The following is a 25474-nucleotide window of genomic DNA, read 5'->3' as shown; positions in this document are numbered from 1 at the left end:
GTACAATTTTGGACACCTCGGTATCTGAGAGCTGATGGGAGGGAAGTCAGTGGAAAACAAATTATTAGGATAAATAGGGGCTGAAAGGATTGAGTCATATGAAACGGTACTAAAATAACTAATTACATACTATATTGCAAAAGTAAATACTAAAGGAGAATTTATAACAAGACTGGACTGAGGTGGAAAGTAGAATAGGCAATAACTTTTGAACAGCTCAACAAATAGTTATTAAAATGGAGATATGAGGCAGAAGATGGAAAATAAGTCAGTATAGGGAAGTTGAAGGGCATTTGCAGGGATTGAAGAGCCTCTCTCTCCTTTCCCCCTTCTCCCTCAATAAAACCTTGAGCCATCAAGTATGCTTAAACTAAGTAACCATACATGCATCTGACGAAGTGGGTCTTTGTCCACGAAAGCTTATGCTCCTACACTTCAGTTAGTCTATAAGGTGCCACAGGACTCCTCGTCGCTTTTGCAGATTCAGACTAACACGGCTACCCCTCTGATAAGTAACCATAGTATCACATGTTTTATATGTTCTTACACTATTAGGCTCACCACCACCGTATCTGTGTGCCTTCCAATAGTTCACCATATGTCAAGTATAATTTGTTCTCATATCTTCTCTGTGGAGACAATGGAGAGTTTTAGTAGTGGGTTTGTTTAATATACATGTTGCTATATGATTGTTAGAGAAAGCAGCTCAAAGAAATGCACTTTGCACGTGGAGTAGAAGTTGGTGATGGTCATGGTCCTTAGTATATGGTGGAGTTATTTCCATAGTCTCAGACCTCTTCTCCCTCCCCCCCACCAAAAAAAAAAAAAGTCTTTCATCTGCATCAATGAAATTTACCCTTATTAGAGAACTTTTCACTGAGGAGCAGCGTGTAACAATGATCCTCCTCCCAGGGCTCTGGTTGATCTTTTAAATATCCGAGACCCAGGTTTTTGAGTGCCTTCAGTTCAATTGAGTACTTAGACCAAGACCTGGAACTTGATGCAACAGTCTATGAGAAACAAGTCTTGAGAGTTTTGGACAGGTTTGGTGTATATGCTGTAGCACATATTGCTGAGACGACACAGTACAGAGTTCTGTACTGGTTGGAGTTTCCTAAGCATTGATGGTTTCAAACATGTAGCTTATCTTATCCCTCCCACACCTGGTGCTTGTTATATTGCCACTCATTTTTCCTCGTCCATTATTTGGATCTGTCAAGGCTGTTCCCTACTTTGGCACATCTAATGCAGAAGGTAGGGGCCGGCAAGAGACCTTAAAACACCATGCCTATAAAGCAGGGGTGGGGAACCTCAAGCCTGGGGGTTCGAGTGGCCTTTGGCTTGCCTGGATCTGGCCCCTGACGCTCAAGGTATCCCCAGCATTGGGAAGCTTGAGTTGGTGCTACAGCCCCCCAGCTGCTTCCCTGGAGGCTGGAGTGTACAAAATCTACTAGGCTGGGCCCCCTTAAGCTCTGGCATGTGAGGGGAATGTAAGGAGTATATTTCTGCTCTATTGGTGGCCACAGTGAGGGGTTTTTTTTCCACTTCTCCCTTGTGTGCGACCCCCAATTGATTTTTCTGTGGGTGAGTGGCCCCTGACCCAAAAAAGGTTCCCTGCCCCAACATAAGAATGGCCATACTGGGTCAGACCAAAGGTCCATCCAGCCCAGAATCCTGTCTGCCAACCGTGACCAATGCCAGGTGCCCCAGAGGGAGTGAGCTGAACAGGTAATGATCAAGCCATCTCTTTCCTGCTATCCATCTCCACCCTCTGACAAACAGAGGCTAGGAACACCATTCCTTAGCCATTCATGGACTTAACCTCCATGTATTTATCTAGTTCTCTTTTAAACTCTGTTAGAGTCCTAGCCTTCACAACCTCCTCAGGCAAGGAGTTCCACAGGTTGACTGTGCATTGTGTGAAGAAGAACTTTCCTGCTCTAGAGGCTTCTGTTTTAAAAGGTCCCCAAAGTTACAGATCCCCTGATGGTGGTAGGTATGCTGCCACCACCCAAGTGAAAAAAACAAAACAAAACAAAACTTTTTTCTTGAACTAAGGAAGAAGCCACTTGGGAACTGCTTCCAGAGAGGTACCCCAAACTCTTTTACCACAAGAGAGATTGAAACAAAAAGGAAACAAACTGTAATCTCTGATAGTTGTCCTCTGTCTTAGACAGGCATATACAGACCTCCCATTACACATCCCAGGACACAAGAATCAGATCACAGTCTTAAAAAGGGTGATTTTATTAACAAAACCAAAAGATATACTTGGTAAAGCATACTTGATTGTTTGGTGTTATAAAGCAACTAGGAAAACAAATTAAAATACAGAAAATTGTTTCTCTGGGATTTAGCTTCAGTTATAGTGTAGGGGGGTGAGCATCTGGACTCCTCATAGAGGAGTTTAACCAAACTCAAAACAAGGAAATTAACCTGATTGTGTCTAACTGAAAATAATCCCTATCTACTCACATATCCATATTTCCAAGGTCCAGTCCAATTCTAGGCCCAGATATTCCTTTTCTAGGCATGATGCCCCTCCCTCATTCAATTCATCTTTTTTTCCCTTCAGCTTTTGGTTTAAACTTCCCAAAAGAAAAGAAATCAGGCAGATCCCCTTTCAGTTCAAATTGCAACACTTTCTTCCTATTGGCTTTCCTGGCTCCCTGCCAACATTTCCTGGATTTTTTCAGGGATTCTCTGAGTGCAACCCTTTATAGGCAGTACTCCTCCCATCCATCATAGGGTCCAAAACACCTTGTGCACCTGTGTGACTTCATCATATGAGTAGTTCCATTGTGACTCCTCCATACTGCAATCATTTGATGCTGAAGGTAGGAAGAAGACTTTTAAGCACTGAATGTGCTATAGTCAGAGTCTTTATCCTTTCCACGGGCCAAGTCTCCAGCTCTGGGGGAGGACAGTAAATGCAAAAAGAAACCAATGATACTAAAAAATGTTTCCTCAGTCTATAATCTCATTTTCTGAAAATTGGAATAGTTAAATTAAAATAATCATTTGAACTTACTTTGTAACTTACACAGGATATCCTATGAATAAAACAGAATTATCTAAGAGGCCATGATGACTCAAGGTGTTGATTTTTTTTTCTGCTTTGGGATTTCAGAAAGATGACTCCCAAAGGCTTCTGGAAAGCTTTAACTCAGATGTACGCAGACATCTTGATGAATATGCACCCTCACCGAGAAAGAAGAAAACAGAAGCTCAAATGTCAGAGGAGAAAATGGTACTGGACTTAGAGTTTATTCTTTTTGTAGATGTCTAATAATTTAGCCTGCTTACTTAGCAGTTGATCCACATGTCACTGATTTCAGCAGGCTTGGAATTTGGCCTTTCAAGAATTACAATAATTCCCATACAAATGCTGTAATAAAGAGATTGGAAACTTAGTGTAGTAAATCTGAGAACCAATGAACAAAGAAATAAGGGTTCTGATCCTAGAAGCTATTGATACCTCAGAAGATTAGTTCACTCTCCATTCAGATCCACTGGAATTATTTCCCACTGTACCATCATATTATGAATTTTAGGGCAGTAGCCAGTACTTCCACTTCTTAGCCACAACTACCCAGAACATTGCAAATTTGGTATTTCCTTGAAGCATTTTCATTTGACTTTAAATTATTAAAATTCTCAGCTGAAGAGGAGCATGTAATCTAGTTGCACAAATCCACAAAACTAGAGAAGTTTACTATAGAAGATTGAAAATCACTGGACTAGAACATTAAGGCCTCAATTGGTGTACACAGAAGTCTTCTGTGGGGGTGGGGTACAACAACTTATCTGGTTATTTGCTTAGTTTTTCAACAGGCTACATAAAAAGAACCAACAAAGTCAGTACAAACTAAAATTTGATGCTGACAATGACTTCTTTATACTGCTCTAGGTACTATAGTCTGAAATATAAGTACCGTATTTTCCGGCGTATAAGGCGACAGGGCGTATAAGACGACCCCCTAATTTTCTAGTTAAAAGATAGGTTTTCGTCTTATACTCGCCGTATAAGACTACCTCCCCTTAAGAGGCCAACCGGCAGCGCCCCAGCGCCCCTCCGCCTCCCCAGCTTTGCTCCCGGTGTCCCTGGTCTGCTGGAGACGGTCCCCAGCAGACCAGAGGCACCGGGAGCAAAGCCTCTGAGGACGCCGGCAGTGGGACAGCCGCGGCGCGTCTGGGCTGCCCCGCTGCCCGAGCCCCTCCGCGGCTTTGCTCCACGTCTTCCTGGTCTGCAGACCAGGGAGACGCGGAGCAGCTTTTCTCGCCACGGAGTACACGGGCGGCGGGACCACGAGGTCCCGCAGTCTGTGTCCTCCGGGGCGAGATAAGCCCCGTTCGAACCTGCAAGTCGGGGACTGCCTGTATACCCGGCGTATAAGACGACCCCCGATTTTTGGGGGATGTTTTTTAGCATAAAAAGTCGTCTTATACGCCGGAAAATACGGTACAGTATTTATATTCCCATTTATTATTTTATAATTATATTTTTAAAATAGAAAAGTAAACATTTCTTCAGTAATAGTGCACAGTGACACTTCTGTATTTTTATATCTGATTCTGGAAGCAAGATGTTTTAAGTGAAGGGAAACTTGGGGGCATGCAAGAAAAATCAGCCTTCTAAAAGAGGTGCAGTAGTGCAGGAAGAATGAGAACCACTGTTTGTATCAAGACTCCCATTGAACTCACTACGATTCTTTCTTGAGAAACGGCTAGGGCAAAAAATATCCAGCATATGGGAAAAAATGAACCACAAAACCACTGTGTTAGTATTCTACTGCTTTCTTTAGATAGTGGGAGTCTGACCAGATTGCAAAGGCATTTCACAAAGCTTGAAGATACATTTTTCCAGAAACTTGATACAGGTTGAACCTCCCCTTCTTCCCAGATTTTCTCCCCTCACAGGCTGCTCTGCAAAGTTACTGCAGCTCCATGATTAGATACAAAGGCCAGGTTCTATAGATGACAGGTAGATGGGAAAGGAGCTAATTTTACACTCACCTCAGCAGCAACACAGAACCCAGTTGCAACTAACATGCTGATATGACTGTTTTCAGGACTGTCAGATTGGTCAGGAGCATCCGCATGGTGGGACCAAGGGCTTATGTGCCCTTATGCTCTACTCTAGTAGTCAGGAGTGATCAGAATGGCAATACCCACAAGATGTATAAAGGAATCAATCTTACTTTGATGTTCTTGGCTGCTATCCACACAGGAAGGGGAGTCAGGAATGCAACTGTTTTAAAAATGTGTAGTCAAACTGTACCCCTCATTCTGCCTATAAAAGTAAGTTATGCTCACCCACAGCATGTGAGTCCTAGTTAGCTGGATCAGTCCTTAGCTTGTGAATAGAAGTAGTTACACAGGCACTTTAATTGTAGCCAGTACTTGTTATAGACACTTTAAATGTACTGTAAAGTTCTGATAGGCAATGAATTCTTATTTCAGACATGTCCAAGATAAGTGACAGATTTATGACTAAATAGCTGAGCTTTCTTGGACTAGTAAACAGCAAATATTTTATATCCATATCAATTATTAGTTTTTCTTCTGCGAACACTTTGAAACATTTGTAGCTTCATACATAGCCAGAGTCCCATTGAAGAACAGAATCATACCTTTCACTACATTAATTTCTATAGTATGCTCATATTGCAAATATGACAGCACTTCTATAGCACATTTAATGTAGAGCCTTGTTATTTGAAGGGCTTTCCCACAAGCCACCTCCCTTACCAAGCCTTTAAAAAAAATGTGTTGCAATTATTGCTGACAAAAGGTGTACAAAGGCTAAGCCACCAATTCATTAACCAGCATAGCTGAAAAATGCTAGGTTAGGTTAATAGTTATTCATTGCCGTAGTACCCTACCTCATGTGTATATGCATATAAATCAGTGGGACTGCTCAGTGTGAGCCGTGACTACTTAACCATCTGGCATGCTGTGTCTTTGTTTATGTTATTGAAGCAAAAAGTAAAGTTTTGCAGTGCAACAGATATTATGTGCAACCATCAGTGCATGACTCCTTCTGATTTTCTCTATTTGCTCCTTTCACTGTTTAAGTTCAGGCTCCCTTAGCGACTCCTCATTTCTTACAGAAATCCTTGAACTAGCAACTGCATAAATTTCAGCAAACCAGATTTTTCTATTAGTAATACAAGGAATGTGGGAGTGTAAAAACCTCTGGAAACTTTGTTTTCAACAGTCTCAGTTATTGTTTGCCGCTCACATTCCCAAGGTACATTGTATAACCCAGACACACTGCAGATCACCATACTGTATGCATTGAGACGAAATGAAATAAAAAACATGAACAGGAAATCTGCTGGACTATAATTTGCTGCCGACAGACTGAACAGAATATATTATCTATTAAAAAAAATCCATTTGAAAGAACCTCTGTCTTTCCCAGGGGCACGGTTAAGAGTTTTCCGGTATTTATGTTTTAAGTCGTTCTTGGAAAAATACTGTCAGTTTTATTCTATTGTTTCTGAATGTAAATGTATATATAAATTTCTATTCAGACCATAGTAGCCTAGCCTGAGGAGTCTCCATTGTTAAAGTAGTTTCAAAATCTCTTAGGAATACTAGATTTTTCTTTCATTGTAGGGGGAAAGGGAAGGAAAATGTGCCATGAAACAACCTATGGCCTCATTACTTCTAGAGTAAAATCCTTTTTGGTGATGGAGCCTTGATAATACATTTCCAAAACAATTAGAAAACCATAGAAGGTCCTCCTCTTATTTGGGCTTCACAATCTCTCTTGGACCATGAGAAGATGGTTCATTTAATAGTATAAGTTCAAAGATAATTTATGATCAATAACATTCTTAAGTTATGCAACCAAAAGGGCTGCATGGAACTTCTGCTGAAGATCTAATAAGAGCTGCTGTTCTTATCAAACCTTACAGTACTTTTCTGTTGTTTCCATACAGGGAAATGAGTCTTCTTTGAACAGTAACATCACAGCCTTTGCCTTAAAAGCAAAAGTCGTCTATCCGATCAATCAAAAATTTAGGGTAAGTATGTTTATGAAAAGTAGCAACCATTCTGCGATTGTGTAAACTGTAGAGCAAGAAACAGTGGAAGGAATTTATAGTGGTATCTCACAGTTACAGGCACTTCATTGTTCATAACGCTGAAATGTTTGTAACTCTGAACAAGTCGTTATGGAGTGCTCCTCAGGGCAGAATGCTTGGAGCGAGGGCAAGCCAAGCTGGAGCCAAGCAGTTGGTTCTACCCCCTGTAGGGATGAAAATAATACGTTTCTTACATGTACTATCATGTCACACCCCCTGGGGGGGCATTCAGGGGAGGAGGACAGGGGTGTGTAGTAAAACATTGCCTATAAGAAATTTAAGTGTGGAGTGGAGTGCGGTGGGGTCAGTACAGGGGCTGGAAATGTGGCGGAGGGTAGCAGGAGTAAGGGCAGGAGCTTGGGGGTGAAGAAGCTCAGGGTAGGGAGCTGAGAGTGTGGGAGGGTGCAGGAGTCAGGGATGGGATTGTGGGGATGGAGGTGTCAGGGCAGAGGGTTCAGGGAAGGGAACTGGGGGTATTTGGGTGCAGGAGTCAGGGATGGGGGATGTGGGGATGGAGGTGTTAGGGCAGAGGGTTCAGGGAAGGGAGCTGGGGGTATTTGGGTGCAGGAGTCAGGGGAAGGCGTTCAGGGCAGTGGACTGGGTATGTTGGGATGAGTGCAGGTGGGAGGAAGGGCCTTGCTGGGGCCCTTCTCCTTCCCCTTCCCCTGACTATCAGGGAGTGAGGAAAAGTGCACAGTCTGCTGCATTCCTCCCTGGGCAGCTGGGAGAGAGAGGAATGCAGCAGGCTGTGCACTTTCCCCTTGCTCCCTAGTAGTCATGGGAAGGAGAAGAACAGCAGCAACCTGGTATCTACAGCTGCTGCTCCTCCTCTCCTGCCCCAAAATGGTCCCCGGGGATGGGGGCTCATGGCAGTTCCAAACAAGGAGGGGGACGCCCCCATCCAGCCCCTTTAACCTGCCTGGCTGCCTGCAGGAAGTCTTGGGAGCCAGTCTGGGAGCACCTCATTCCTCCCATTGCAGCCGAGTGCCCCAGCTGGCTGTTTTTTTTGCCAGAGCACTTCTGAACTAGGGATGTTAGATAGCATGGAATTAAATAGTCGTGTAACACATCAACTTTTAACGGTTACACTACTATTCGGTAGTCCCCACGGGCAGGGCTGCAGACAGTGCACTCCTAGCCACACTCCTGGGGAGCCCCCTGCCACCAGTGTTCCCTCTAAGCTGTGCGGCAGCACGGCTTCACAGGGGATTAATCAGTCCCGCCCAGTCAGTGAACTCCATGCACTGAGCCCTGAGCCTCTGACTGGGCGTAGCTGATTAATCACCTATGAAGTTGTGCTGCCCCCAGGTTAGAGGGAACACTGCCTGCCACTCCACGCTGCTGCCTCTTTATTAGAGGCAGCAGCACGGAGTGTCAGGTGGGAACCAGTCCTCAAAAGGAGCCGGTATAAAAACCATCTCCCACCCACCACCCCACTCTGCTCCCTCTGATACAGAGACAGCAGTGAGGGAGGGCATGTAGTTGACAAGTTTAAACGATAAACCCAGGCTTATCAGTTAATTTTGTAGTCGTCTGCACGTTGACATCCCTATTCTTAACCCCTGGCTACAAGGATGAGAGAGGCATTGTCAATATACTGGCTGTGGCACTTTACATCCCAGTGTCAGTATACTGGCTGTGGCACTTTACTACTGAGCTGTTCCTCCAGAGTGCAGTGTCGAGGCAGCCAAGTGCTCCCCTGCTGACTGCCTGCTCCCGGGCTCCTCTCCCTGGAACTTCCTGCCCTGCCCTGCCCCCTCTAATGCTGGCCCAGCAGGGGCTCCTCATACTGCTGCCTGAATGCTGCCTCAGTGTCCCCCCAGGCTCCCAGCCTGGACCATCTGGCCACTGCGGCCCCGCTGCCGCAGGGTGTTCCCCAGGGGTCCCCTGGCAGGGCCGCCTGCCTCTGCCATCCCCACTTCAGCCGGGACATTCTCGGCTAGTGCTGCCCAGTCACCCTAGCCCCTCTGCCACCAGGGGTTTCCTGGGGTTCCAGTAGGGGCTGCCTGGCCACCACTGGCCCTGTTGCTGCCAGGGGTTCCCTGGCTGGGCTTCATACCACTGGCAGCCTCTCTGCAGCTGGGGGTTTCTCGGCTGAGGCTGGGACTCCCCAGCTGCCTGGCCCAGCTGTCACTTAGGATTCCCCTGCTGGGGCGGCGCCACGCCTGGCCCCATTGACCTTGGGGGTTTCCCAAGAGGTCAGGGGTTCCCCAGCTGCTATCTGGCTCAGCCACTGTTGGTCCATCCCGAGTTCCCCAGCTCCCATGTTGTCTGGTCAAGCAACATCTGTGGCCCTGCCCAGACATGGATGTTGTCTGACTAGAGAGTCCAGGATTTGGGAGGTTCAACCTGTAGTAACTCAGGAAGTTTCTTTCCCCTGCTCTGAACTTCTAGGCTTGTCTCCTTCCCAGCTGTGGAAAGGAGGGAGAGGAAAAAACAGGGTTTATCACCTCCTTTCTGTAAGTGACTACTATGTACTATAAGGAGTAGGAAGTGGGAGTGAGGATAGAAAGGCCACATGCACCTACCTTTAAGATACAATACAGGCTCAATACAGTATTTCTCTAAGGGATAGGCGAGGGTGTATCTGCTTCTGCCCGATTGGTCACTTCAGGTTCCCCATGGTTTCCAGTTGACCAATTAGTCCATAACTCTGGTATTTGTAGCTTTGATTATTAAGACTTTTACCTGACAGAAGTGTTTTGTTTACAGCAAATTGATACGGGCCTTATCCTATATGGTGCTAGTTGCCCTCAACAGACACTGAAATCTTCAGCATTTCACACGGGTCTGATACAGTTTCCACTTTAGTCAATTCTGATGAGACATTCAGCACCTTTCAGGATTTTGCCCTTAATAAGGCAGTATGATCATAATTCCTATGCTATAAACTTAAGTTGTATATAGATGTTTTGTTGAATAGTGCAGCAAAATATTGTGAAAGTATCCAATCCAGTATCAAGAGCTGCTCATCAACTTATTCAGTATTAGTCATATGAGTTTTCTTTGCTCTAGCCCCTGGCAGATGGATCATCCAATCCATCTTTGCATGAGAACCCAAAGCAAGCTATTCTGCCTAATCAGATAATGGAAACTTCTGCATCAAGCAGTCTTGGATCCCTTAGTCACGGAGACAAGGAGGACTGTAGTTCATCTACTACAATACATTCTGCAACTAGTGATGACAGATTTCAGGATCGAACCTTCTTAAAGGTGACCTGTTTCCCTGAAGTTCTGAATTGTGAGAGGTAAAGAAACAACTTGCAATAAATTTTGGTCGTTTGAAAACACACACTCGTTTTTTCAGACAAAGTGTTAAAGATCTAGCATGGATGAAGAATCAGGGTTCTTAAATCCATGTGTTGAAAGCATTCAGTCCATACATAAAAACTTAATTATAGGAAGCTAAACTTTCTTGGAAACCAAGGAAACGGTGTACTATTGTATATTGCAAATTGGTTTATTTATGATAGAATTCTGGGAAAAGTACAGGCAACAATGGTTTTGTAAAACACATTATCACAAGGAACTCCTTTTTATTGTATTGTGATCATTACTATAGTATTAGCTTTGAAAGGCCGTTGAACACATAGGGTTTAATCCTGTCAGGGGCTGAGCATGCTTTCCATTAGAATCATTGAGAGCTTCTGCCCCCCATAGGATCAGATCCCTAATAAGCAACATTTTCAAAGTTCCCTGCTGAAAATAATATTTTTGGTTCCCTCTCTTTCATTCCTAAATGCATTCATGATAACAATCACTTTATTGTCTTTGTGAATTTCAAAACATTAATACAAATCTATACATAAAAATAAAATTTAAAAAAGTGGATGAGCAAATCACATAGTACAAAATGTACCACTTCTACTTTCCTCTCAGCATCTCTCAGTCTTTTAAAAACAGGATGCAAGAGCTTTCCCACCTATTAAGGATCAATATCTGGACAGCATTTTTTTATATACTAATAATTTAGGATTTGATTCAGTCATGCTTGAGTAGTTCCTTGCCTCATCAGTAATACCACAGAAACAGATATGGGTAAGGGTGTCGGAATTGGTCCTTTATACTACTACACACATATTTAGGGCCAGATTCAACCTTTACTTACTCTGAATAGTACTTTGCTCTGGAGTAATAACTAATTACCGGTACTGTGAGATGAGTCCTGCAAAGTATCCAATAGATTGTTCCCAGCTCAGTGGGATAACTCAATTAATATTAAGCACATGCTTAAATGCTTTGCTGAATTGGAGCCAGAGTGCTCAGTACCCTGCAGGATTAAGCCTTAGGTACTTGAGGCAGGAACTCTTGGGGGCTACTCATCCTACAAGAGGGAACATAGGTCCCTACTCAGATACTATAGTCTATGCTATAATAATCTGAATAGAGTCAGCATTCTAATTTTCACTCTGCCACTGAATTGTTGTGTGGCTAGGCAGATATCTATATATTTATCTCTTTATATTTCCAACTTGCAACATTGGGAAATGTGAAACTCATGTCACAAGGTGGGATGGGAATCAACCTGTTAATGTTATTAGAGCACAACTGGAGATGGAAAACACTAAATACTAAGTTAGCTATTTTCTATCAGCTCTGTTTTTGCAGTGGTGCTTTTGCACAGTGTAAGTAGATTGCTGGTAATGAATTTTAAACCTCTGCTTTGTTTTAGTTTTGATGTCAAGCTGTGCCTGTATAGTCTTCTTTTGAAAGATCTGCTGCTTCTTGATACTGAACTAAGAAAGGAAAAACAGATGGTAGGTACAGATTTCTTATGTATAACCATTTGAACTGAATATTTGAATTAGAGATGGGAGCTCCTTTAGAAAGCTTAGGGTTTAGTCAACATAATTCATTCTGGCTATCAGACTCCTTTGAGAAAAGTACAGCATTTTTACTTCACTATAATTTATTTTTCTGTATGTCATAAATATATATTTGATTCAATTCAAGGGTGACTGAGTAAAATGTAATGCCCTTTGTTATAGAAGAGACCAGACTAGATGATCTAATTGTCCCTCATGGCCTTAAAAAACCTATACATTTTAATGTATAACATTTGTTATCCTATAGTACGTGAAGAAATGAACATACATTTATTTGAAGATACATTTATGTCTTCAGTAATGAGTGTTAATGCATTGCAGTGTCAAGAATTGTGTATTCTGCATTTACATATGCAACCTCAGTATAACACACTTACTGTTAGTGTGATGGACTCAGTGGCCCTGATTCAGAGTACTGCCTTGTTCTTTTGCATGGACTAGGTTATAAGAGACCAGCCTCCATTTGGATGGGGAGTGTCAGACAGGTATGTAGGATAGATGTATGAAACCTTAATTGTGCCTCACAATGCTTTGGGCAGCACAAGTGAGGAGGGGCAGAATAGGAAGTAACTATCGTTGGCATTACAGAGGAGAGTTGATTAATTGGTATGCTCTAGGCTTGGCCCAGGTATGCAGCACTCCTTTCTCAGAGCAGATTGCAAAGTTACAATGTAGCCTTAAATAAATGCACCAGAGGATTTTCTTGCTAACACAAATTGTAGATGTTATCATGATGTATAGGACAGAGAAATTTTTTTTATTTTAAAGCTGAAGGTTATAGCCTTCTCCAGTGGAGAGAAAAATAGGACCCGACTCCAGTTTAAAAAAGTGGGCTGAGAGGGAGAGAGCGTAAAAGGGGAAAGAAAAACAGAAGAAGCCTCCGGCAAGGAGAAAAGGATAAACAGGACACAATGTTCTGTGATTAAAACAAAAGAGTAGAGTTTTTTTCACAGAATGGAGGCTTGCCTTGTGGATACAGATATGGTGCAGAACAGGATCATTGTTACTGCTGTGAGTGGGGTTAAACCACATTTGAACAGAAGGCTGTAGCCACTATCCTTCCTTTAAATAAGTTGTAAGAAGCCATTCAGCCAGGTATCTGAAATAGTAGGGACCTCCTAGCCATAGGCACACATCACCCGCCAGGACCCGAACTAAAGCAATCAGGACCAAGAGTCAGAACAGGGGCAAATCTGGGACTCGCAGTAACATGGAGCTCATTGGACTCGAGCCAGGTTTCAGGCTCCAAGTCTGGAAGCAAAATCGTAAACAAGCTGAAGTCAAGCCCAGAATTCAAGAGCAGGAACAGTCATGGTGGCTATAGAAGATTTCCACTGTTACCTGGAACATTCCTTAGATTATATAGGCAGGGAGCCAACCAAGAGCTATAGGGTTACTGTCAAATCCTAGTAGTGGACTCCCCACAGTCTGTGTCCATGGATCATGGGAAGTGGAGTGCATATTGGTTACAGCTGCTACTGGGTGACAGGCCAGAGTGGCTATCTGTCTGGTAGCTCTGCAGGCCTGGGTTTCAGATCCAAAAGGGCCTTCTGTTACTACCCAACATAAAGGCAAATGGAAGTGCATTCAGGCATGGCCAGCTTTAGGAAGTGTGGGGCCCAATTCGAATCACTTTGGCGGCGTCCCCTCCACCCCCAGGATTTTTTGTTGAGCAAAAAAAACCACACCCCCACACAACAACCACACACAAATACCACATCAGAAGTAGATCTGATCAAGATGTAGTTGAACATTTTCCAAAAAAAATGCCATCCTTATGCAAAATTTTACTCAAAATTAAATCAGTTGCCTTAAGTGTAGGTCAAATATTTTCAATTGCAAACTATCCAATTTTTTCAATAAAGTTTAAAGTTTGATTTTTGAAAAGTTACCAGAGAGCGTTGCAGTTTTCTGTTACATCGATTTACTTTTTAAATAGCAAAAATGGAGTCTTTGTTAAGAAAGCGTCAGTTCTATGGTCAAATTCCAGTCCTTAGTGATTTCAGCACCAATGATTTCACTAGGTAATATGGTACCTCACCACCATTGCTGCCTTTGCACTGCCCTTCAACACATGGCCTGCATGTTGAGTCCAAGATCAGTCTACACAAGATTTTAACAATGATTTTTGCTCAAGTGATCATGGAGACAAGACAAGGACTCTCAGTTGATTCTAGTCAACTCTGCCTTTAAACACTGGATGTAAAGTGTCATATATAATTGAGGACTCCCAGATAGATTCTACACCACCAGCAATAAAACCTGTTTCCATCTTCTGTGACTTTCACGTTACACCACCAGCAATAAAACCTGTTTCCATCTTCTGTGACTTTCACTTAGATGTGACTCACTATCCTCTGCTTAGTGTTCAAGTTATGGTAGACCCTAAGCCAGGTCATATTAAGTTCAGGTCTTTTAATCATACAATATGGATAACAACATTTCATTCTCCCAGCTCCCAAGTCTTAAGTGAATTTCAACCCAAAAGAGCCAAAATTGATCACCTTGACACAGCAAGTGTGTCTACTGATCTCTGTGGCAAAGTAAGTTGTCTATATAAATAAGGTCTGCTCCTGAATCCTTTTCCTACAGTTGATTAACAGATGGCAGTAGATAGCTCATTCAGACCACTGGCTGATAATAGTTAGTCACCCTGACCAGTCATTAACCATAGTCATGGACTCATCCTACTCTCCATTGTCTCTATGATTCTCTGATGACCCGTGACAAAAAAGGAGAGTGGAAAGGGAAATTGAAGGGAGAGACCTCTCTAAATTCACCAATCAAAGAGCAGTATTGCCAAACCAAAAATCACAAGGAATGCCGACACAAAGTTATGAGAATGGTCTACAAATCATATGATATTTTAAAAATAAAACATGTTGGATTTTTATTGGCCTTTTGTTTGAGTATTTAGGGTTCATGTTTTAAAGCTTTCCTCCGTAGCTGTAAGGCCCAGAAGTATAAAGAACTTTTTTTTAAATGAAAGCTGAGATTCCTACATAATCAACTGACTCCAGGCCTTTAGAAAAACACCAAATGTTTTGAGACTCATGGTAAAACAAGGGAGGAATTCTTGTGAGCCCATGCTTTGCCCACAGAATAAATAAAAAAAACAACAACACTATCTTCTTCACTAAACATCCTAATGAGATACTGCAAATGGCGAACTGACTTCAACAGCTCCTGATATGAACAGGTTTCAACCTAGTTTTTTCATATTTGAGATGGGTTACCAGGAATCATACATGACAATAGGAAATCTTTCCACTCTCAAGTCAGCATATTCACAAAGCACCTATAATTTTGATCCATTTTATATTATTTTCTCCCAGGGCCAACTGGCCCCTCCGGCCCCCTCACTATGCCACTGCCCCCTCTCCTGCAGATCTATCATCTTATGCATGTGCAAGTTCTGTGAGAGCCGTCCCATGAATCTGCAGTTAGTGTCTGTGGTGCCTGCTTTTGGGTGGTGTCTCAATGCTGCCACATTCACATCCAAAGAGGGGGCTTCCCATAGCAGGCCCTTGTTGCAGACCCCCAAGGCATCCACAGGTCCAGTCTCCTTTCAATGGGCCCACTTCCCAGGGCTCATTGATCTTGGATCTGGCTTCCATCCCCTCTCCAATCTTTGCAGCTGCCCAGAGGTGCTCACCTTCCACCTTATTCATTCCCACCTCATTCACCCCACAGGGACAGTCTCTGCCTCACTTGTTCTAGGGACTATTTTACCAAGACATAATACAAAGTTTCCATATAAAAGGACTCACTACCAAGCTAAAAACTTCAATGAGAGAATGATTAATACAGAGACAGGAGTACATCTGCACAGGGAGACACCTCTGCCTGCCTCCACCTCTCTCCCCTAGAGTCTACAGCCCCATTGCAAAGCGGGGGAGTGGAAGGAAAGAGGCTGAGGCCCATCAATGGGACTGAAGCAGTCATGAACAAGCCATGCCCGGGAGCCATTCTCCTGTCCATTGCTGGTGCAGTGTTGCTTCAGGCACACTGAAATGCAGTCACCTCTAGGGTGGGCTGGACAGCTGTTTAACACCTGCACAAGGTTTCAGGCAGGGTGCAGTGCGGGCTGCCTTCCTGCAGAGCCCCCATCAGAACGACTGCCCTTCTGGCTTAGGAAAAGAATAAACAGGAGGATTGGAAATTAACGCTCCCAGTCTCACATCCCCTAGGCAGGGAATGAGCCATCTACATTGTCCCCAAAAAGGGGCATGAGAGCAGCTTTCAAGTATCTAAAAGAGTATCATAAGGAAGAGGAAGAAAAATTGTTCTGCTTGGCTTCTGAGGTTAAGATGAGAAGCAATGGGCTTAAATTGCAGATATTTAAGACCAGGTGAGACAGACACCTGTCAGGGATGAGCTAGGGCAACTCAACTTTGGAAGCTCCAGGGGCCACACTGATACTTACAGAACATGATGAGGGCCTCAACTTAAGTGTGATTGCATATGCAAGCAAATGTATACAAATAGCTTCTCTCACACCAACAGGCATGAAGATAAAGATTAAGGCAAGACTACACAACACACAGGCCCCATTTAAGTCAGTTCTGATGATATTAATAAAATGCAATATTTACCCAATTTCTACCCATGTGACAGCACTTTTCATGAGCAATGACAGTCCAGGAATTTAACTACTAAAACACATATCAACAGAAGATCATTACACTGGCTACTTTTTGGTTTTGGCTCCCACTCGCTGGCCACGTGTTGATCCCCGCATAAACACAAACTGCTCCGTGGGGTGCAAACAAACTGGCCGTGGGCAGCAAACCACGTTAATAAATATTTTTAAACCTTTACCTTTTCTCTCTGCTGCTATGTCTCCTCTCATTGCTCCATCATCTCCCCTGGTACCTGCTGCCCCCCAACACCTCACCCTCTTCTACTGTCCTGACTCCTGCCCTTCTCACTGCCCTCAGCCCTCCTGCAACCTGCCCCCCTTCACCAGCCCTTCACTCCCCCCTGTGCCCACTCCCCCAGTAGCCCCACTCTGATCAAGTGAGCTGCGCCGCCTCATCCCCTCTTCCAATACCTCCCTCTACACACCTGCCCTGCCTCTCTCCTCTGGTGCTGGTCCCTCCCCTGCAGGCGTCTGCCTTTCTGCTTCACCTGAGAATTCCCTGGTACCTGCTCCTTCCCTTAGCTCTGCACCCTCCTGGTGCCTCCCCCTTCCCTCACTGCCCCTGCCCCCTTTGCCCTCTTTTTCCTTGAGGCCTACCCCCTCACCACTCTCTGCCCCGTTCCCCTCTTGCTCCTCTGTGCCCTCACACATGACTTGCTCCATCCCCACCTTTCTCATGCCCACTCCTTCTTTCAAGTCTTCTCCCAGCAACTCCCCCTCTAGCCCCCAATGCCCTTCCCCTCTCCTCTCCTAGCATCATCCTGCCCCCCCCCCCCGCCCTTTCCCTCATTGTCTGCAGTGCACTTGGCCCCCTGCCATTTGTCTCTTGGTGCCTTCCTCTTTCTTCCCCTTCCCCTCCCCCTCTCCCGCTGCACAACCCCCCCCCCAAGGGTCTTCCTCTACCTCTCCCCGCAAGCCCCTTCCCAAACCCCTCCCCTGCTACACAAACCCCCCAAACCTCTTCCCCAGCCCCTCCACCGCTGCACAAGCCCCTTCCCTATGTTCCGCGTTGCGAGGCCTGAGTCTGCACTCAGGCCCCGCAGTCTGAACCCAGAGGCAGCCACGCGGCCTGCCTCCGAGCACTTTGAAAATCCCAGGCATGACATCACGTCATGTCCAGGCCCCGCCCACCTGCTACGCCGTGCATGATCAGCAGCAGGCGGCGAGGGGAAGCCGCCCAGAGCCACGGACGGGACAGGACAGGACGGTCCGGGGCTGGGGGACTGGCGGGGGGACCGGGTCCCGCTCCGGGCAGAGCCAGGGGAGAGACCCAGCTCTGAATTGTAACACCGGCCAGCACTTCTGGGTTCAGGGGCGCGGGGCCTCCTTAGGTGCGGGGCCTGATTCGGCCGAATCGGCCTAAGGCCGGCCCTGCATTCAGGAATTTGAAATATAGAGGCAGAGGACTTATGTTGGGTATTACTCGGTGGAGGAATGTGTACATAGAGAGAAACACCAGCAGAAAAGCCAAGGACTCAGGCCAGGCATTGGGAATGAAGCTCTGAAAAAAGCTGAGCGCGCTTTTGGGCTAAATGAAAGAAGAGGTTTGATACTGTAAGAAAGGGAGCTATTTCTTCTTGTTTGAGTCCAGCTGTGTTCAGGGAAATGGGACTTTACAAAGAAACAAATAAAAGGCAGAGAGAAAATTAGCAGGAGTTCGTTTTCATTAATAGGTCCAAGATATGGAGGACATTTTAGTCATTAAGGTTCTGGTTTTTGCCCTCCAAGTTAGTACTTCTGAGCATCAGGTCTCAGAGAAGAAAACCCCAGTTTTGACTTCATTGTCTTCATAATTTGCTGTAATTCTGATATTTTTGACAGCATTTGAAATCTTAGCATTTTGTCTTCTAGTTTTATTTTCAAAGGGTGCATACTGCCTTTGATATGCATAGTGTCAGCAGGTGAGGTAACTTTTTCCATCCTCCTGAGACTTGTTTTACCAGCAAGTCTGTCAACAGTAAGTTTTCCAAATTCTACTCAACTCTAAGAATTGTAAAGTTGCCCCCATTTTGGATCCAGTGTGCTTAGGTTTCCCTTTCTTCTTTTTCTTTGAAGCCTCAGTAATAGCGAAAAGTTTAGAATTTAGACATAATTGTTAAGTTAAAGGTTTTACACAATATACATTCAAAAAGTGGAGGTTGGCATGACATCTGCTTTGTGTAAATGAGAGGCAGACAAAAACAGTGTCATATTCTGCCAGTAAGCTAAACACATTCAAACAACAACTTGATTCATTCACTTTCAATATTAACATTTTAAAACCCCACAATAATCAATTTACTGTTTTTTCTCTCTGGCTTTCAAGGAGATAAATTGGAAGGACTTGAGTGAAGATTCCGCCAAGGGTTTAAATTATGATTTATTTTATTTTCACTATTGTTGATATATTTATTGGAGTCTGTCTAGTTAAAGATCTATTATGAGATCTTCCCAGATCCTGGGATGGGCACTCTTTGGTTACAGATGGTATAAACAAATACATTTAAGCAACCCCAAGATGGAGACATTAAAGACATTTGAGGACACTACAGTGTAGGCACCTAGAGAGCTGTAGAAAAGATCCATCCTTCTGTGAGCATGTCATTGTGTGATAGGAAAAGCAGATACAGGAAGCCTAATTTTTGTCAGTCACTTTGGTATTTTCCAATGAAACGCCTTGTGTATGCTCAAAAATTTATCAGTTACATTACATATATATATATATAATTACCTCTGTCTTTGTAGGAATGCAGGCAGTATAAGAAATAATAAAATATAATGTTATCCAAGGCGAATTGGGAGAGTTTCAGCATGACTATTTTCAATGTAAATTATCTTTAATTGATTTTCGCTTACAGCTCAGCTTCATTAATATATGCAATCAATAATAATGATTACCATAGTGACCTTACAAGTCTTATCAAACTGATTATGTTTTATATTTCTTTCTTTACATAGGTATTTATTCAGGTTCTCAGAACATACCTCTCTGATTTTTACCTTAAAAAGAAGATCGCTGAAGATTTGTACCAGAATATTAGTTTGACTCAAGAAACTGTAAGTGTCTCCATTGTTTAATGTTTCATCCAACAGAAACTAAAAGTGAATGCAAGGAGTTTGTGAAAGTTCAGCAACATGCCCTGCTGTATTGATCCTTTTTACATAGAATAATGTCATTTGTAGTTTATTTCCAACTTCCTTCTTTTTTTGGTGTCAGAAGAGGGGCAAAATGAATGGAAAGAAGTGATTGCTGAACAGAATTATCCATAACTTGCAGCTGAATGTCTATCAAAAAATAGCAATTACTACTGTCCTATCTCCAGTCTAGTAGGAGAAAAGCCTTTTTCACAGTTTAGTCCCATCAGGAAAACAGCGTTTTCTAGATCTCAGCCAGTGGCTCAATAGAAAGAACGATCTCTAGGTGTAAATTCATTATTTGGGCCCACCTATTATTGTCAATAACATAGTAGGTGGTGCAGTATCTGAAGGAAATTCTAAGTTATCAAGAAAATGTACCTATTTTTCTCTCTGTGCAATTATTTTCCTACCATATACTTTATGAAACTCCCATTTCTGGGATTGAGGCTTTTCACACTACACGCTTACAGTTAATGTACATTGCTGAAAGCTGCTCTTAGTCACAGTTTGGATCACATTATGTTTGTGAGATGAACAGAGGAGAAAAAATGGTACAGCACTATGAATAAACCGCTGAGAGGTTACCAGCTGTGTCTCACTGTTTAAAAAAAAAGAAAGAGGCAGTTAGTCTTTGATTTAAAATCTGTCATGTTATGTCAGCACTGGTCTTCAGGGATTTAGATTGATCATGCAATCTCAGTCAATGGATTAACGTTGGAGGTCCCTATCATTTTATTTGACATAGCTTATGTCTCCATTTTTAACAGCACTTCACTGCCTTTGATCTTCAAATTTAATATTAAAGTTAATCATATTGAGAAAGAAAAGTGATTCAAGGAATAAATCCTTATTTCAGAAGCAGATTCAGGATACTGACAAACTTTAGACAAATTGCAGAGTAGGCAACTTCTATAATGTCTCCTAACCTTTGGTGAGTGATGTTTGAAAGCACTTTTCTCTCCATTCATCTAACTGAACTATTGTAAGACATGCCAAGAGTTAAATATTGCTTTTATGTCAGGTGTTCAGTACAGGTTGGCTGAGCTTGGGGATGAAGGACAGTCCAGTGGTTAGGATACTAGCCTTGAATTTAGCTGATCGGCGTTCAGTTCCCTGCTCTATCCCATACTTCCTACACGACTTGGCATGCTTAGGTTATATCTATACTGCAGTCAAAAGCTGACAGAGCTAAGGGGCTATTTAACTGCATATTGTAGCTGTTTGGACTCAGGTGGGTGTGCGGGCTCTAGGACCAGGGGTGGGAAACCTCAGGCTTGCCTGAATCCAGACAGAGGCTCAGGACTCCAGCCCCTCTGCCATTCGCCCACGGGCCTGGAGCACACAAAATCTACTAGTCTGGGTCCCTGCAAGCCTTAGGCTCAGGTGTGTGAGGGGAATGTCAGTCAGGGACCACATGAGTGAGGGCTTGGGGCTTTATTTTGGTTTAGATGGTTTGTTTTTTTTCTGTATCAGTATCTACCAACTCATGTTGTATTAATGTGTTATATAATATATAATATATATTATAACACATTAATACAACGTGAGTTGGTAGATACTGATACAGATACACTCCCTCTTAGGGGTGTCTTCTTTTTTGAAAGTTTAGGTATGGTAACCCTAACTCAGGCTCAGACCTTCCACTTCTGTGGGGTCATGGGATCCCTGGTTAGCATGATTTTTGTTTGTTTATTTGTTTTGTGCTGTAAATGAAAGAGGGTTAGATTTGAGTCTGAGTTAGAACCCTGGACTTACATTGCAGTGTAGACATTTCCTTGCTCTTGCCCTGTGCCAGATCCCTAGCTTTAAAATGGGAACAATAATCTCAATGCAAATAAAAAGCATGAGGTTATAAATTGTGTAATTATTGTTTCCTCACCCACTGATCTGGTGTTCCTCCACAAAATACTTAGCATTTGTCAAAATGAAAGCCAAAATTAAAAATGAAAGCCAAAATCCTATTTCCTAAATATATAGCAATGGTATTCCATAAAATTCAGAAGTTGTAGTCAAAAGAGAAAATTTCACAAGAAATTCCCATTTTGCTGAAAAGCAGTTTTTTATTCAGAATGTTTCCAAACTCACTCTACTTCCAACTGGACACTTCTGTAGTTCAGAAAAATCACAAATCACAGCTGGCTCCATTATTTTCCTAATGTATTACACAGGAATATATAAATCTACCCAGGTTATAACCTACACTGTTGCTTTGCTCAGCTCCTCTACAAAATGATCCTGAGGGGCTTTGATTTAATAACATCTAGAGAACTTCCAGCTCTGGGGCTATCAACCCAGCACATTTCAGAAGCAGTAACTCACATGGGGATAATTTTTTTTCCCAACACAGAGCTCCCATTAGGCACCTAAAAAAACAGGGTCTGATTTTTCAAAAGTTCCTGTTATGGCATTAATGACCAGATTTTTTCTAAAGAGATCAGTGTCTAACATGCTGAGCCTTTTTTGAAAAAGAATCTAGCCACTTTAATTCAGTGGCTGCATGGGAACTGAGCTCTTGACAACCTGACCTGTAATATTTTAGAGGTTACAAACATTGAGTTGTGGCATCACTGAAGACTAATCCTAATGGACCATGTTTGCATAAGGGAAAATCACTTTGGCAAGAAGCAATACGTCTAGTATTAGCAGAAGTATTACATTGAATATTATATTTAATCTTGCATTGGGAGGCAGTGGACAAGATGCCTTTCTGTAATAAGCATTTTTTCTCTCTTCATTCGCTGATTCTACATGAAAGCTTAATGGAATTTTGATGATAGAACATTTTTAAGAGTCACTAAAATGTGTTCACAGTTCTTTAAGACGTAAGATATGAATGTAATTCTTTGAGAAACAAAATCATGTGGTAGAAAAAGGCTTGAGAAAAAAGGCATCTTTTGGAAAGTGAAGAAATATGCATCTTGGTGCTAACTCATGGAATAAGGATGAAGGTTTTATTAAATCTGTTTATTAATTCTATTGAGAAGACATTATTTCATTTATTAATTTAAAGTAATGGCTTACAAACATTAAAAGTCAGTATTTCCAAGTGGCCTATAAAAATGCAGCCTTAGGTTTTGCAGGTGCATCTCTGTATGCATGCACACACATATGCATGTATGTGTAACTATGTGCATGTGTGCGTGCACGTGTATATACATGTGTGTGTAAATGCACATACATTACTAATTACTTACATTTGCATGCATGGATCTAGTAGTTATACTGCTACTATCCCCCCAAACACAGAATATGCATTTTAAGGGGACAGTTAAAGACAGGGAGCCAAAATTGCAATCTTATTGAAAATACTTGTGGGTTCACTAAAAGGGTTAAAAATATGTAACTTGAGTCAGTAGTTAGTGGTGTCTATAGTCAGTGGAAATGAGCAGCAGGCTTGATTGTGGTCTCACACCTGTTTACATTGTGTTAAATGGATTTATACTGGAGTAAAATAACTGTAGATCAGGGCTGACTTTATGCCTAATGTCTGATGTTTTCTCTACTTAACTTCAGGCATGGCAATACATAGAAATAAGATTTCTTGAACAAGTTTGTTGATTTTACTTGCATGAAGAATCATGGGCAAAACTCAAATTCTCTAATAAATTAGGACTTTTTAACTAGAAGCAAAATGCAAGTATTATTTTCCAAACAATACTATTTTGAAGAGGAAGCCTGCATTTAGTCAAGACAAAGCAAGCTATTTTCATGTGTAACAAGTTTTTTATTTTTCCAGGATTTGGAAGAGTTACAGAAACAACTTACCTCCAGACTTCTGAGTACCGAAATGTCGGGTGCTCGTAATTCAGAGTACCAGACCTTGGAAGATTTAGAAAGGAAAGAGAGGGAATATTCGGAACATATACTAGATAATGTACCTATATCATTTTATATCATCTCTGTTTTCTAAATTAACATTGTTCTGTTGATGAAACAGGGTTTTTTGTGGTAACTAGTCCAAGATCAGTATTTTAGAAGTCCACTGATCCAGAAAGTACACGTACATTAGTGTCTTTCTTTTCCGAACATTGGTTCTCGCACAATATATTAGGGATGCTAAATATTGGTTAATGAAATAGTCCATTAACCTCATAAATTTATATCGGTTAATCGACTACTCTATAGTCCCCAGGGGTGGGCTGGCAGCCAGTGTGCTCCGACCCCACTCCCAAGGAGCCCCCTGCCACTCTGTGCTTCTGCCTCTGTATCTGAGGCAGCAGCACGGGGTACCAGGTGGGAGCTGGTCCACAAGGGGAACCAGTTTAAAAACCAGCCTCTCTTGTGGACCAACTGCCTGTTGCCCAATGCTGCTGCCTCTGATACAGAGGCAGCAGTGTAGGATGGCTGCAGTCCCTGTCCAAAGAGGGGGGCTGAGCTCCTGGACCTGGCATAAACCAGAACTGAGCCAGGCTGCCTGCCCACCTGGCTCCTAATACACTTTAAATGCAGAACCACAACGGGAGTAGGTCCCAGACCCGGCACAAGCCAGGACTGAACTGGGCTGCTGGCCAGCATGCTAAAAAATTTACTGACAGGGGTGGGGGGAAATGCATGTAGTCTATAGCATTAACCTATAAGGTTTTTCTTATGGGTTAATCAACTACACTATTACATCCCTACAATATATAGAGATATCAACTACTTATTACTTTGTTGGACTAGTAAAATATTTCAAGCCCTTGTATAGTATGAACTGTTGGACCTGATCACATTCTCATTACTACATAATCTTACTTTCTTCTCCAAACCTTAATTTAAATATGATTTTACTAGATGATTTACCCAGCGTTGCTTGGATCCTTGTTCTGTGGTGGGGCTGAGGTTGAGGTGTTCAGTATGCAGACTGCTGTGGGGAAAGAGGATAACTCTAGCCCTCTCTCACTGCAGCAGCTTGAGACCAGGTGAGAAGTGCCTCTCCATGGCCACTGCAGCAGGCACAGCTCAAGGAGAGATGCTTGTCCCCTGGCTGGGGGGACAGAGACACAGATAGACACACAGACAAGCTCTCTGAAATATACAACAGATAGCTGTCTCTAGCGCCACTCTGCCCCCTGCTGGCCAAATGGGGTTATAGCTGTCCTAGTCATCATCTCGGGTCCTTTGCTGTCCCCCTGTAGTCATTTAGCAGTATGATGGTCCCTCTTGCCAGATCGCTTCCTTTCCATTTTATGAGAAACAGTTTAATTCCAGGCACATCCCATTGTCCGAGCACAACTAAAGCCTGACCTTGCTTTAAGTTATATGAAGAAATTGCATACCAAATTTGATGGTCCTGTGTCTTACCATTTAGGAGGAATTCTTGAACAAATGGACTCAGACAGAAATGTGAGTTTCTGAGCAAAATATATAATAAGATGATCTCATATCTTTTGAGCTACCAGGGGTCCGTCTACACAGCAGGGCAAAAGTCAAATTAAGATATGCAACTTCAGTTACATCAGTTGCATAGCTGAAGTCGAAATAGCTTAATTCAGCTTTTGTTGCTGTCTACACAACAGAAAGTCGAGAACACTCTTCCTTTGACTGCTATTACTCCTCATGAAATGAGGGTTACAGGAGTCAGAGTAAGAAGTCCTCCAGCTCAACATTATTTTGAAATAATGGCTTGCTGTGTAGACACGCTCATTGTTTTTTTGGATAATGTTAGTTATTCCAACCTAATGCTGCTGTGTAGACGTACCGTAAGAGAATTGGTTATATGTCTTGAAAGTTTACTGTTTCACTTTATGCAAAAGATATTTCAGTAAACAATGGCAATGCAATGAAGGCCATGAGGGCAGGGGACTGGACTCAAT

General features: G+C 42.8%; 1 protein-coding gene across 6 annotated transcripts in view; it reads left to right on the top strand.

Annotated features, from left to right (window-relative positions):
- The window catches only part of EVC (EvC ciliary complex subunit 1), a 97492-nt gene that overhangs the window by 6405 nt on the left and 65613 nt on the right, over positions 1-25474 (top strand). For 2 of the 6 annotated variants that reach the window (XR_016349392.1, XM_089777803.1), the window contains exons 2-8: positions 3131-3250; positions 6951-7034; positions 10110-10342; positions 11767-11851; positions 19500-19598; positions 23416-23553; positions 24870-25004. Coding sequence is in view for 5 of the 6 variants with exons in the window: in XM_089777803.1 (XP_089633929.1) it covers positions 3131-3250; positions 6951-7034; positions 10110-10342; positions 11767-11851; positions 19500-19598; positions 23416-23553; positions 24870-25004 (894 nt within the window). In the remaining variant the exon portion in view is untranslated. The remainder of the gene's footprint in view (positions 1-3130; positions 3251-6950; positions 7035-10109; positions 10343-11766; positions 11852-19499; positions 19599-23415; positions 23554-24869; positions 25005-25474) is intronic. The other 4 variants (XM_006128204.4, XM_006128202.4, XM_089777804.1 and 1 more) reach the window with 3 other exon arrangements.

Source organism: Pelodiscus sinensis, chromosome 4 (assembly GCF_052426305.1).
Source record: "Pelodiscus sinensis isolate ZL-2025 chromosome 4, ASM5242630v1, whole genome shotgun sequence".
Taxonomy (NCBI): Eukaryota; Metazoa; Chordata; order Testudines; family Trionychidae; genus Pelodiscus; species Pelodiscus sinensis.
This window is presented reverse-complemented; position numbering and strand designations above follow the sequence as displayed.